General features: G+C 38.7%; 1 protein-coding gene across 2 annotated transcripts; it reads right to left on the bottom strand.

Moving 5' to 3' along the window:
* Positions 1 to 261: 261 nt before the first annotated feature.
* On the bottom strand, positions 262 to 4,506 carry LOC107793050 (putative WRKY transcription factor 14). 2 transcript variants are annotated; one of them, XR_001649636.2, is made up of 4 exons: positions 3,466 to 4,506; positions 2,564 to 2,704; positions 1,111 to 1,747; positions 262 to 882 (listed from the first exon to the last, which is right to left on the bottom strand). XR_001649636.2 is itself a non-coding variant. In XM_016615329.2 (3 exons), the coding sequence occupies exons 1-3, from the start codon at positions 4,119 to 4,121 to the stop codon at positions 1,171 to 1,173; spliced, it is 1,374 nt and encodes a 457-aa protein (XP_016470815.2). In that variant the 5' UTR covers positions 4,122 to 4,505; the 3' UTR covers positions 910 to 1,170. The 2 variants fall into 2 exon arrangements, 1 of the variants encoding a protein (XP_016470815.2); XM_016615329.2 differs by lacking the exon at positions 262 to 882 and having other exon boundaries at positions 910 to 1,747; positions 3,466 to 4,505.
* Positions 4,507 to 12,184: the final 7,678 nt, after the last annotated feature.

Raw genomic sequence — 12,184 nt, 5'->3', positions numbered from 1 at the left:
CTGTTTTAATTTATGTGAACATATTTCCTTTTTAATTCATGCCAAAAAGAATAATATCTTTCCTTATTTGGAAACAATTTATATTTATGCAATGATTTATAGCCACACAATATATATGTGTCTCATTTTACATCACAAGTTCAAAAATCTTCTTTCTTTTCTTAAATTATGTGCCCAATCAAATGAGTTACATAAATTAAAACGGATGGAGTATAATAGAAGATTGACTGAAATTATTATATTTAGGGAAAAATAAAAATATGAACAAAAAACTTCTAACTTATCTCAAAAGCTTCGTAAACTACATACAATATCCAAAACAAACACAACTAAAATAATATAATGGAATTAACAAACAGAAAGCTGAGGAACCCGAAGCTTGCATCTTGTCAACGTATCTTCTCAAAAAACCTCAGACATGACCACCTTAAACGCTTTTGTCATGTCACAAAAGAAGAAGAATTCCTTTTAAACCTCAGTTTTATTATTTAATTAGTACCATGATCCTTTCTTTCTAAATAAACATTTTTGTTAAATCAGTAAGAAAGAAAGGAAATAGAGAAGCTTTTTGGGTCCTCCTATTTTTCTTTTTCAATTTTGTTGGAGCGTATGGTAAATGAGGGGAGTAGGCTTCAATTATTTATCCCACTAAAAAGATGGGAGTTCCATCGCACGTCAATCGCCTCTATCTGGTCATGTCTGATCCGATAGACGATGTACTTGCTTAGCTAGCTTTTAACTGTTGAAACCTTCTGTTCCTCAGCTTTCTGTCCCATCCACTAATATTCCCAAAAGGAATGGAGGACTCTCTCTCGTAGGCCCTGCTCCCAATCAACCAGCACTCCTTTTCCTACTTTTTCCTTTCCTAATCTCTTCACTGTTCTGCTAAGTCAGAAGACAAGATTATGAAAAAGTGATACTTGTACAGTATGCAGCAATACTAGGCTAGCTACACCAAATTAATGCACAACAGAAAGAAAAAAAAAAAAAAAAAAAGAGGAGGAAAATTATAGCCAAGAGATATCAATCCCTCTTTACTTGGCTTATGCTCTCACGACCTTGCAGAAAATTCTCACCCAAGAAACTATAGCACTAGTCAAGAATATGTACCAAGTGAGATTTAGTGTGCTTCTTTATTTTCTTTTTTTCCCTGTGTTTGATCGAATCTTGTTATGGGTCGGCTTGACTCTTATTGTTGTTGTTTCCACTCCAATCGTACAAGTTGAACGCATCAATGGCCTTCTTCTGTCCCGCTTCATTAATATCTCCCGAGAGAGTTTTGGCGAACAAAAGGTTTAGAGGGTCAGCTTCGAGTTCTACCAAATCGGCGAAGAAATCCTCGTGAGAGTGGTTCGATGATGAGTCTGGTAATATTGGCTGATAACTGTCTTTAGAGAATTCGAAATCATGCATTTCCACAGCAAGTTGCTGATGATGATGATCATGCCTTAGGTCTTGTAATTCAGCCACCTCTTCCTTCACTTTTGAAATATTCACTTGTGCAACAGTACTAGTGTTTTGTTCATCATCTTTTGAATTAGTGTTGTTCTTAGAGGTTGAAGTAGTAGTGTGTTTGGAATTATTAGGCTGAGACCTGGTTGAGCCAGCGAGGGCATTTCTCTGGGTTGGCCAAGGATGGTTGTGCTCTGAAGTGTAGGTGATGACTAACATGTTTGGGTCTGTCCTGCTCCTTTCCACTTGTTTCCTTGCTGAACATCCCTTAGAACTACTGCATCTATAGTAGCCCCTGCATTCATTTCAGATGACCAAAACTCTAAATATTAATTTATGGAGTCCCTGTATTTGTTCCAAAATTTTCAGACAAAACATATACTAATCTAATGATTAACTGTCTTTCCTAAGGGGTATACAAAAATATTAAATATGGACCGAAGATAGTAGTAGTAGTGTATTGGTTCATTAATTATTTTTTCCTCCGTTCCAGTTTATGTGAATCTATTTTTTTTGTTTTTTGATCCATTCCAAAAAGAATGACTCATTTCTAAATTTGAAACAATTTAGCTTAAACTTCTAATTATACCCTTAACTAGAAGAGTTTATAACCACACAAATATTTTGGATCCTTTTCTCACTTTTTTAGGACCACAAATTCCAAAATTTTCATTTTTTAAAACTTTGTGCCTCACATAAATTGGAAGGGGGGAGTATTATTATTTTTGAAGTGAATGAACTCTACTCACGTAAATCTTTCGAGGATGAAAGATGAATGATGAGTTGCATCATAATTGCAACTTTGGGTTTTTATTAATCAGAAGAACATCATTGGAATTTTTATTAGTACAATTAAATTCATCACTTAAAACAATAATAATTGTAGTATTATCTCTTAATTTCCAAAGAAGCTTAAAAGCATCCATTGGACTTTGCAAAAGCTTGCTTGTTCAGAGAAGTCTTTACGGACGATAAAAAACAATTGGTGATTTCTAAAGAAAATTCCCAATTTGTCACAAAGGAAACACAAAATCTTCTTAGAGTAAAACACATTGTCAGTGCAGATGTACAGAAACTGTGTTCTTTCAGCTTAGTATGAGTAATTACTGACCTTGGGTAAGGGGAGCCTTTGATTGGCTTCTGACCGTACTTTCTCCAAGCCCATAGATCTGATGGAACTATTTCTCCACCTTGCCTGCTGTTTGCTGGTGCTGGTGCTGGTATACATACCACCTTTTTCGCCTGACTCTTTCTGCAAATTAAAATATATATACTTCACTTTTGCATAATAAACCCTAATACATCAAGAAACCTTTTGTATCAACTAATGCAGGACTTATTTGTATTTTTCTTTTCATTTTCAATACCGTTGACTGAAAATTTAAAAGGCTCCTGGTGAGTGTGTGAGATTTTGGATGCATCAAATGAAATCTTTGGTATTTAGACGATTGATTTCAAATCGATCGACTTTACTTTCAGTCGTGTCAAAACTGTTCTACTTCTTGTTGACAAGAGGTAATCATGGAAATATTTCTAGCTGAAAGTGATGGACACAAATTGAAAAGCCCCTTTCTTGGTAGTTTTTTCGATTAAAAAGTAAAGAAAGATAAACAAGTTGAAAGCTAAGTCTGTGATTGAAGAAGTAGTTCTAGATGCTTTTATTAATTTAGATGGGAAATATCACCCGGATTTCATGCATATATACATATCAATATATTCTGGTTTTCCTTCTTTTTTTTTTCAATTGTTCACTCAGGACCCTATGTTTGATATGGTTCATTAAAATCTACATAGTAGGAGTAGTATATACTGTTTACATGATTTTTCTACCTTTCTTCTGCTTGCTCATTGAAAAAAGGTGAAGTCATAAAAATCTCTTAAAACTAGGCATCAATCATGTTCGTATGAAATAAATTACACAATTTGCAGTACTCTATGATCTGGGCATTACATAAAATATAGTAAGAATTTTCAATTCAAGTATAGTATATTAATTTTCAAGAATTTACTCACCTTCGTTTGATACCCGTATTTCGCGGAGATGAGATCTGCAAGCCAGAGTTTTCCACTAAGCAAGTTTTAGAAGAATTAGGAAACATAATTGCATCATTAGCAACTAATGCACCACCAGTAGCAATAACAGTGGAGGGCGGTTGCAAGGCTACGGCAGCAGTCATCGGAGAATTACATGGTGACATCGCCGCCAACTTGGTAGTAGGAGAGATCTGAAGCATCCTTGAAAAGATATTGCCTGTTGGTCGACTTTTCATTTCAGTCTCCTCAAGAATTTTCGGTCCAAAAAGACTAATATTATCATTGTTATTGTTGATATTGTCCTTGTTCGAGATGAATAAGTTGGAACCGGCAGGCATCATATCAAGATCATGGAGAAGTGGATCTCTCAAGTTACAAAACGGATCTCCAAAATCTTGAACTGACGGTTCTTCAATTCCAGAGGCCGAATAATTTATCGGATAGCTAGGGAACTGACCTAGCCATCCGTCAGTAACAGCAGCAGCAGTAACAGTCGGTGATGACTCACCAGAGGTGGTGGTGATATTATTTGCACCACTTATATTTTGTCCACTGCTACCTAGGAATATATCTGCTAAATCACCTTGATAATTGTTCTCCATGGTTGTTTTTTGCAGCTGGAACTTGCTGCACATGCCTAGCTATAATTGCCTTAATTTTTGCTTTTCTCTATGTATGACTTTGAGAAAGAATTGTTAAGCAGCAGCAGATTCTTGATTTGACCTATTCTTGATAGTCCACAAAGAATAGTTTGGTATGTTTTGCACCAAACAGACGTAAAGAACATGCACTTGTATATATTTAGGCTAAGAAAGACTTGTTGTACTCTTGTGGCTAATTTTGCAAAGAAGCAAAAGATCAGAGAATATTGAAACAAATGCTTTGTTTTGTTTGTTTTCTCCTCTTCTTCTTCTCAAGAAAGCAAAGAAAGAGAGAGAGAAAATGGTTTGATGGATATTCTGAAGAGAGGAAGAAAGGGGAGGTCGCTGACTTTTCACATAAAAGTGCTCATTTCCATACGCAACAAGTGGGGATAATATAAAAGGGAGTATTTTAATTAATTAAACAAGTAGTAGTAGTATTAATAATCTGATTAAACTATTTAGGGCTTTGAGCTGGTTCATTTTCAATGTGTGCCTCCATTTACATCATCATGCGGATCAAATCAATGCAACTGTTTGTGCTATTTTAACTTTAACATATATTTTGTTCTCTCTCTCTTCCTAACTCTACATTTTTTGTTAATTTGACCTTATGGACATTTCTATTTTTTGAGCAATTATCATACATAATTCAATTATTTTAATGTGATAAAAATATTTATATAATTTTATTATTAGTTGGAAAGATTAAGTGACAATACATTACCCAAACTCTTCTTATTAGCTCTTCTCTTACCTGAATTAACATGATATACATTTTGAATTTCAAGCGTTGTATTTACAAAAAGTTTATGAGTAATATCATACATTAAGAAAAATAAATTCCAGATATTTTTTTAATTATTTACTATTATTTCCATCTCAAATGTTACATATTATACAATCTATAATTAAATACTACAAAGTATTGGCATCAGTTGACATGTATTTAACTCTCTTAATGATGAAAAATGGGAGACTTTAACCATAGAAATTTAAAACTAACTTGTAAAGGCCAAAAGAGTTTTTTTAAAAAAAATAGAAAAGATACTGACGGAGCATTTCTTTGCAGTATGAGATTACTCGAGTTGTGAAAAGTAATGCAAATGCTAAACATAGTTGTAGTCTCACAATAGACTTAGAGAAAAGTAGTAAAAAAAATTACCCATAAAAGTATTTGAGACTACGCATCACTTTTCTTTAATTCATCGTTACAGAATATTCAGTAATTAGAAGATTAATGGAGTTAAGATCTTGGTTTCAAAAAATGAGGGTTTCGTGTTACATAATCATAGTACAAAGATGTTTATTGTACTTCAATCTATAGATATGAAGCAAAGTAAAAAAAGAAAAAGAAAACAAATCGTTATCCTTAAAATTCTAAGTGGTGGAAAAGTCATTTTAAAAGAATATGAGATATAATATTTTCAATGAATTTTTAAACAATATGTGATCAAGTAGCCGCATTTCTCGGGTGACGCTTCTAAAATGCATGTTACCGGGACAATTGCGTCCAAAGTTAGAATCTTGTCCATTCCTTTCCTCCTATCTCCATTATACAGAATGATTACAGTACTTTCTTTTCCAAAAAATAAAAATAAAAAGAATTCACCAATACTTTATATAATCAAAATTGAAATCACATTTATTGTATCAGTCACTTCCACCAATTGTTGACCATGGTAGCAATTAGGAGCTCGTGAACGTGAAAAATGGCCCATCCTAGGGTTATCATCACTAGCGAAGGTGTTGTCGCGAACGCCAAAATTAGGCAAGATCCGTTATACAATAGTAGAGACGTGACTGCAATCGCGATTGCTAGGTGTCCAGGCTTAAATATGAAAGGACATGCTTCATTTTCAGCCACGAACTTTAGCTACTTGGACTGGGGATTCATCGCCTAATGGATTAACGCAATGATTCTACATCCCTCTTTGAGTAGTATTTGACACTCAAAACATAAGATCGAGTGATAGGAATTGGAGATGTTTTATCGAAGTACCTAAAATAGTAAATCCTAGATTTGAATGGGTAAATCGACCCTAATCATGAATCTATTCATGGAATTGGATGGTGAACTAATGGATAATCTGATTCTACATTTTGTTTCGGGGTTTGACTAATTTGATTGTGAATTGACTTTCAAATTTGACTTTGACTTTTTCTTAAAAACTATAAAATGGGTCTTGATAGGATAATTGATCATGTTATTCAATGTGTTACATAGATTGGGACCATTGGATGTCATTTAAGACGGGGTTTGAGCCTTTAGTGCTTGAGGGACTTACTGAACTCGAGATAATTAAGACTTTAATCTTTGAAATGCTTGCTTTTCTAAAGCATAATCTAAAAACTTAAATGAATGTTTATAATGATTTCAAAATGGAGTGGCTCGGCCCGACTGGTGTAGTATATGGGCGAAATGTTTACATTTTTTACATTTCTTGACAAATTCTTTCGTGTCTTACTGCATTGGAGGCCAATAGTATCTGACTGTAATGAGTTTTTGAGCTAAAGGTCTGGCCCAAAATGATTGCTACAATGTCCTTCATTTACTTCTCTCGTCGTATAATCTCTCTCCTGGTCTAGGCACTTTAGCTAAAGGACCACTAAATTTTCCCCGGTACAGTTTTCCTTCAATAAAACAATACATGGTTTACCGGATCTTAAGTTGCCGAGCCGCTCTCTTGTAGGTAATTGATAAATTCATTATGCCAATCCCAAGTCAACTGTATCGAAGTTACCTCATTTCTACTTTTGTACAATGGCAATATAGAATAAATAAACCACCTAGGTGCTTTTGGACTTAGTAATATACATTGCTGTGTACGGTCGAAACCGATTCTCAGTCATAAAGATCGGTCGAGACAATGTCGTTTCAATCGAAGGGTATCCACAAGGAAAGCTCGGACGAATTCCGAAGTAGGGACATCGAGCTTCGAGCTATAAGACCAATCAACGGCAAAACTCGATATCATTATCGAGCCAGTGTCAGAATCGGACTACGGGGCAACACTGATCGATACAGGTCCCGAATATTGATGCCCCAAAGCAGAACCGAGCTCGAACCAAGATTGGGGTTCGATCTAACACCGAGTTCGAGCCAGTGCCAAGCTCGTAGACAAGAGCCGTTACAACCGCACCGAGGGAGAGAATCTTGGCCAGAATCAAGGAAGAGACAAACCATCATGGGTCCTCCACTATATGTATTATTTTATTATGTTGTTATAGATAAAGCAGTGATCCTTTACTATAAAAAGAGAGATAGATTGCAATAGAGACAGGTCCTCCAAGATACATCAAGATTTTATTGTGCTTGTTTTTCCAACTCATTTCAGTCTTCTCGTCCATCATTCCCATTTTATAGCAAAAATACATGTATTGTCATTTTGTATCAAAGGAACTCGCATACCCTTAGAATCATATCTAAATTTAACATTATCCGATTTTTCGGGTAAACAGCTTGGCGCCCACCGTGGGGCTAAGGGTAACAGTGATTGTTTGATATAAATCTACAGTACTCTCCAGTTTACAACTTCAAAATGGCTATACCTATCGACCTCGGAGCCGGCCTTCAAGATGAAACCAACAACTTGGCGCCCGGGGCCGGAAGGCTACCTGACAACGGCAACGAGGCTCGAATCGAAGAGCCCGAAATTCGAGCCGAAGTACCATAGGATATCAATTCAAAAATATCTCTAGAAGTGAATCAGCGTTCTGAACCGGAAAGAAGCGTTCAGGGCGGTGCTCGACCCATAGCCCGAGACACCTGCAGCACGGGGGAAATCGGGGCCAGCTTGCGTATGATTTTCGAAATGTTACAAGCCCAATAAACAGAGATAGCTCTGTTGCACAGCCGAACTCATATACAAAGCGGACCGAACTCCAATCCGCTTCTTCGAGAAGTCACGCCCAGAACGGTTACCGCCGTAGTGAAATCAAACGAGCAGGAATCGGGGACCGTTCCTGAAATTGCTAAATTACTCGTGGAACTCACAAAACGAGTCGAAGCCAACGACAAAAAAATGAAAACGTATAACGCTAGGGTCGATCAAATCCCGGGGGCTCTGCAAATGATAAAAGGGCTCGATTCGAAAAAATTCATACAAAAGTCTTTTTCCTCGAGCGCGGCCCCAAAACCAATCCCTAAAAAATTCCGTATGCCTAAAATTCCCAAATATAACGGTACGACCGATCCTAACGAACACGTCACCTCCTACACATGTGCCATCAACGGAAACGATTTGGAGGATAATGAGATCGAATCCGTGTTGTTGAAAAAGTTCGGAGAGACCCTCGCAAAGGAAGCAATGATCTGGTATCACAACTTACCACAAATTCTATTGATTCATTTGCCATGTTAGTAGATTCGTTCGTAAAAGCACACGCCGGTGCCATAAAAGTTGCAACAAGGAAATCGGATCTCTTCAAAGTAAAACAAAGGGGTAACAAAATGCTGAGGGAATTCGTATCCCGATTTCAAATGGAACGTATGGACTTGCCACCGATCACAGATGATTGGGCCGTACAAGCTTTCACCCAAGGACTGAACGGGCTAAGTTCGACAGCATCACGTTGGCTGAAACAAAATTTGATCGAGTACCCAGCAATAACTTGGGCAGATGTACACAACCGGTACCAATCAAAAATCAGGGTTGAAGATGATCAATTGGGAGCTCCGTATGGGCCCGTACGTCAGAACCACACAACCACTAAAAATAAGAGGGAAATCAACAGAGAACAAAGGTCGAACAGAGACCGATACCAACCGTATGACACAGATCGGATGAACAACGGTTCAGCACGTGATGCCATTTAGAACAACCGAAGAACTGATCGAGGACAAAATTCTCGGGGACTTATGAGCAAGAGCGGCTTTGATAAATATGCCGATCCTATAGAAGTCCCTCGATTATCGGAGTATAACTTCAACATTGGTACATCCGCCATCGTATCGGCCATCGAGCACATCAAAGACACCAAATGGCCTCGACCCATGCAGACCGATCCTGCCCAAAGGAATCCTAATCAAATGTGCGAATATCATGGCACCCATGGCCACAGAACGGAAGATTGCAGGCATCTAAGAGAGGAAGTGGCCCGCTTATTTAACAAAGGACACCTTCGAGAATTTCTGAGTAATAGGGAGAAGAACCATTTTAGGAATAAGGAATTCGGCAAGCAAAACGATCCAGAAGAAACGCAACACGTCATTCACATGATCATTGGCGGCGTCGATACCCCTCAGGGACCGATGCTTAAACGCACTAAAACATCGATTGTGAGGGAAAAGCGATCTCGAACTCAAGATTATACACCCATACGGACTTTGTCCTTCAGTGATGAAGATACAAAGAGAATCATCCAACCCCATAATGATGCGCTGATAATATCCGTACTCATGAATAAAACTAAGATTAAGCGTGTGTTAATTGATCTAGGTAGCTCGGCCAATATCGTTAGATCGAGGGTCGTAGAACAGCTCGGCCTGCAAGATCAGGTTGTACCCCCAACTCTGGTTCTAAACGGATTCAATATGGCATGTGAAACCACCAAAGATGAGATTACCCTACCAATAAACGTGGCCGGAACCATCCAGGAAACAAAGTTTCACGTGATCAAAGGTGATATGAGATATAACGCCCTTTTTGGAAGGTCGTGGATCCACAGCATGAGAGTCGTACCCTAGACCCTACACCAGGTCCTCAAATTCCCAACATCGAGAGGTGTCAAAATAGTGTACGGAGAACAACCGGCCGCAAATGAAATGTTCTCCGTCGAAGAAGCAAAATCAATATCCTCGTCCTTGACGATAAAAGGATCTGATTCAGAAGGAACACAGTCGGAGAGCAGAGTGCCAAATAGCAATCACAGACATCGGCTTCGACCCAGGCAGGTAAGCAGAACATTGAAGAAGGTAATGATGACCGATGGATCCCTCGATCCTTCGTAACCCCCGATGATTTCGATGCCACCAAATCAACAATTGAGGAACTGGAGCAAATCATACCGATCGAACACTGGCCCGAACAAAAGGAATACCTGGGAACGGGTTTGAGCCCCGAACTCAGGAAGAAACTCATTCAATTTCTTATCAATAACATCGACTATTTTTCCTGGTCTCATTTAGATATAACAGGGATCTCGCCAGACATAACGGCGCACCAGCTGAGCTTGAACCCTAGGTTCATATCGGTGAAGCAAAAAAGAAGGGGCCAGTCCAAGAAAAAACACGCATTCATAAAGGACGAGGTAACCAAACTTCTCAAGATAGGGTCCATTCGGGAGGTAAAATACCCTGAATGGTTAGCCAATGTGGTTGTAGTACCTAAAAAGGAAACAAACTTAGAATGTGTGTGGACTATAAGGATTTGAACAAAGCATGCCCCAACGATTCCTTTCCACTGCCCAACATCGATCGTATGATTGATTCCACGGCCGACCACGAGATCCTCACCTTTCTCGACGCCTATTCTAGGTATAATCAAATTCAGATGAACCCGGACGACTGGGAAAAGACTTTATTTGTGACCCGACATGGTACATATTATTATAACGTAATGCCCTTCGGGCTAAAAAAATACAGGAGCTACTTATCAACGCCTAGTGAACAGAATGTTCGAAGAACAAATAGGTAAAACAATGGAAGTCTATATTGATGACATGCTAGTTAAGTACCTGCGCGCAGAGGACCATTTGATCCATTTGCAGGAAACGTTCAAGATTCTGTAAAAATACAACATGAAGCTCAACCCCAAAAAATGTGCTTTCGGGGTCGGTTCGGGCAAGTTCCTCGGCTTCATGGTGTAAAATCGGGGAATTGAGATCAACCCCGACAAAATCAAGGCCATCGAAGACATCACCATAGTGGACATCGTGAAAGTTGTACAAAGGTTAACTGGAAGAATTGCAGCCTTAGGCCGGTTCATTTCAAGATCATCAGATCGAAGTCACAAATTTTTCTCCCTACTCAAAAATAAGAACGACTTCGCCTGGACACCGGAATGCCAACAAGCGTTACAAGATTTGAAACAATATCTATCGAGCCCAGCACTGCTTCACACTCCAAAAACCGACGAAAAACTATACTTGTACTTGGTGGTATCGGAAGTCGCCGTAAGCAGTGTCCTAGTTTGAGAAGATCAAGGTACACAATTTCCCGTTTATTACGTAAGTCGGACCTTAGGAGAAGCGGAAACTAGGTATCCGCACTTAGAAATATTGGCACTTGCGCTGGTAAGCGCATCTAGAAAGTTAAGGCCGTACTTTCAATGTTACCCCATAAGCGTATTAACCACCTGCCCACTCCGTAATATTTTAGATAGGCCCAAACTATCAGGCCGATTGGCCAAATGGGCCATCGAACTCAGTGGGTACGATATTGAATATCAACCCCGGGCGGCCATCAAGTCTCAAAATTTGGCAGACTTCGTGGCCGACTTCACGCCAACCTTCATACCCGAAGTCGAAAAGGAACTCCTTTCAAAATCAGGTATATCGTCCGGGGTATAAATCCTTTTTACGGACGGTGCTTCGAATATAAAGGGGTCCGGGTTAGGCATAGTTTTGAAACCCCCCACGAATAACATTATTAGGCAAGCTATTAAAACTATCAGGTTAACTAACAACGAGGTCGAGTATGAAGCCATGATTGCAGGTCTCGAACTAGCTAGAAACCTGGGAGCAGAAGTCATTAAGGCTCATTGTGACTCTTTGCTGGTGGTGAGTCAAGTCAACAAAACCTTCGAAGTCCGAGAAGGTAGGATACAAAGGTATTTGGAAAAACTGCTTATCACTTTACACCATTTTAAACAATGGACCCTAAGGCATGTTCCACGAGAACGGAATAATGAGGCCGATGCTCTTGCAAATTTGGGATCGTCGGTCGAGGTAGATGATTTGAGCTCGGGAACTGTCGTTCAACTTTCAAGGTCGGTAATCAAAGATGGGCACGCCGAAATAAATTCTACTAGCTTAACCTGGTATTGGAGAAATAAGTATATTGAATACTTAAGAAATGGAAAGCTCCCTTCAGACCTTAAAGATTTCGGGGCCCT

Source organism: Nicotiana tabacum, chromosome 17, assembly GCF_000715075.1.
Source record: "Nicotiana tabacum cultivar K326 chromosome 17, ASM71507v2, whole genome shotgun sequence".
Classification (NCBI taxonomy): domain Eukaryota; kingdom Viridiplantae; phylum Streptophyta; class Magnoliopsida; order Solanales; family Solanaceae; genus Nicotiana; species Nicotiana tabacum.
This window is presented reverse-complemented; position numbering and strand designations above follow the sequence as displayed.

Bases quoted from the DNA above. Each gene is read 5' to 3' on its own strand.
- LOC107793050 (XM_016615329.2), bottom strand. From the start codon at position 4,121: ATGTGCAGCAAGTTCCAGCTGCAAAAAACAACCATGGAGAACAATTAT. The intron at 2,705-3,465 runs GTGAGTAAATTC...TTTAATTTGCAG, and splicing joins AATACGGGTATCAAACGAAG to AAAGAGTCAGGCGAAAAAGG. The intron at 1,748-2,563 runs GTCAGTAATTAC...AAATGAATGCAG, and splicing joins AAAGGCTCCCCTTACCCAAG to GGGCTACTATAGATGCAGTA.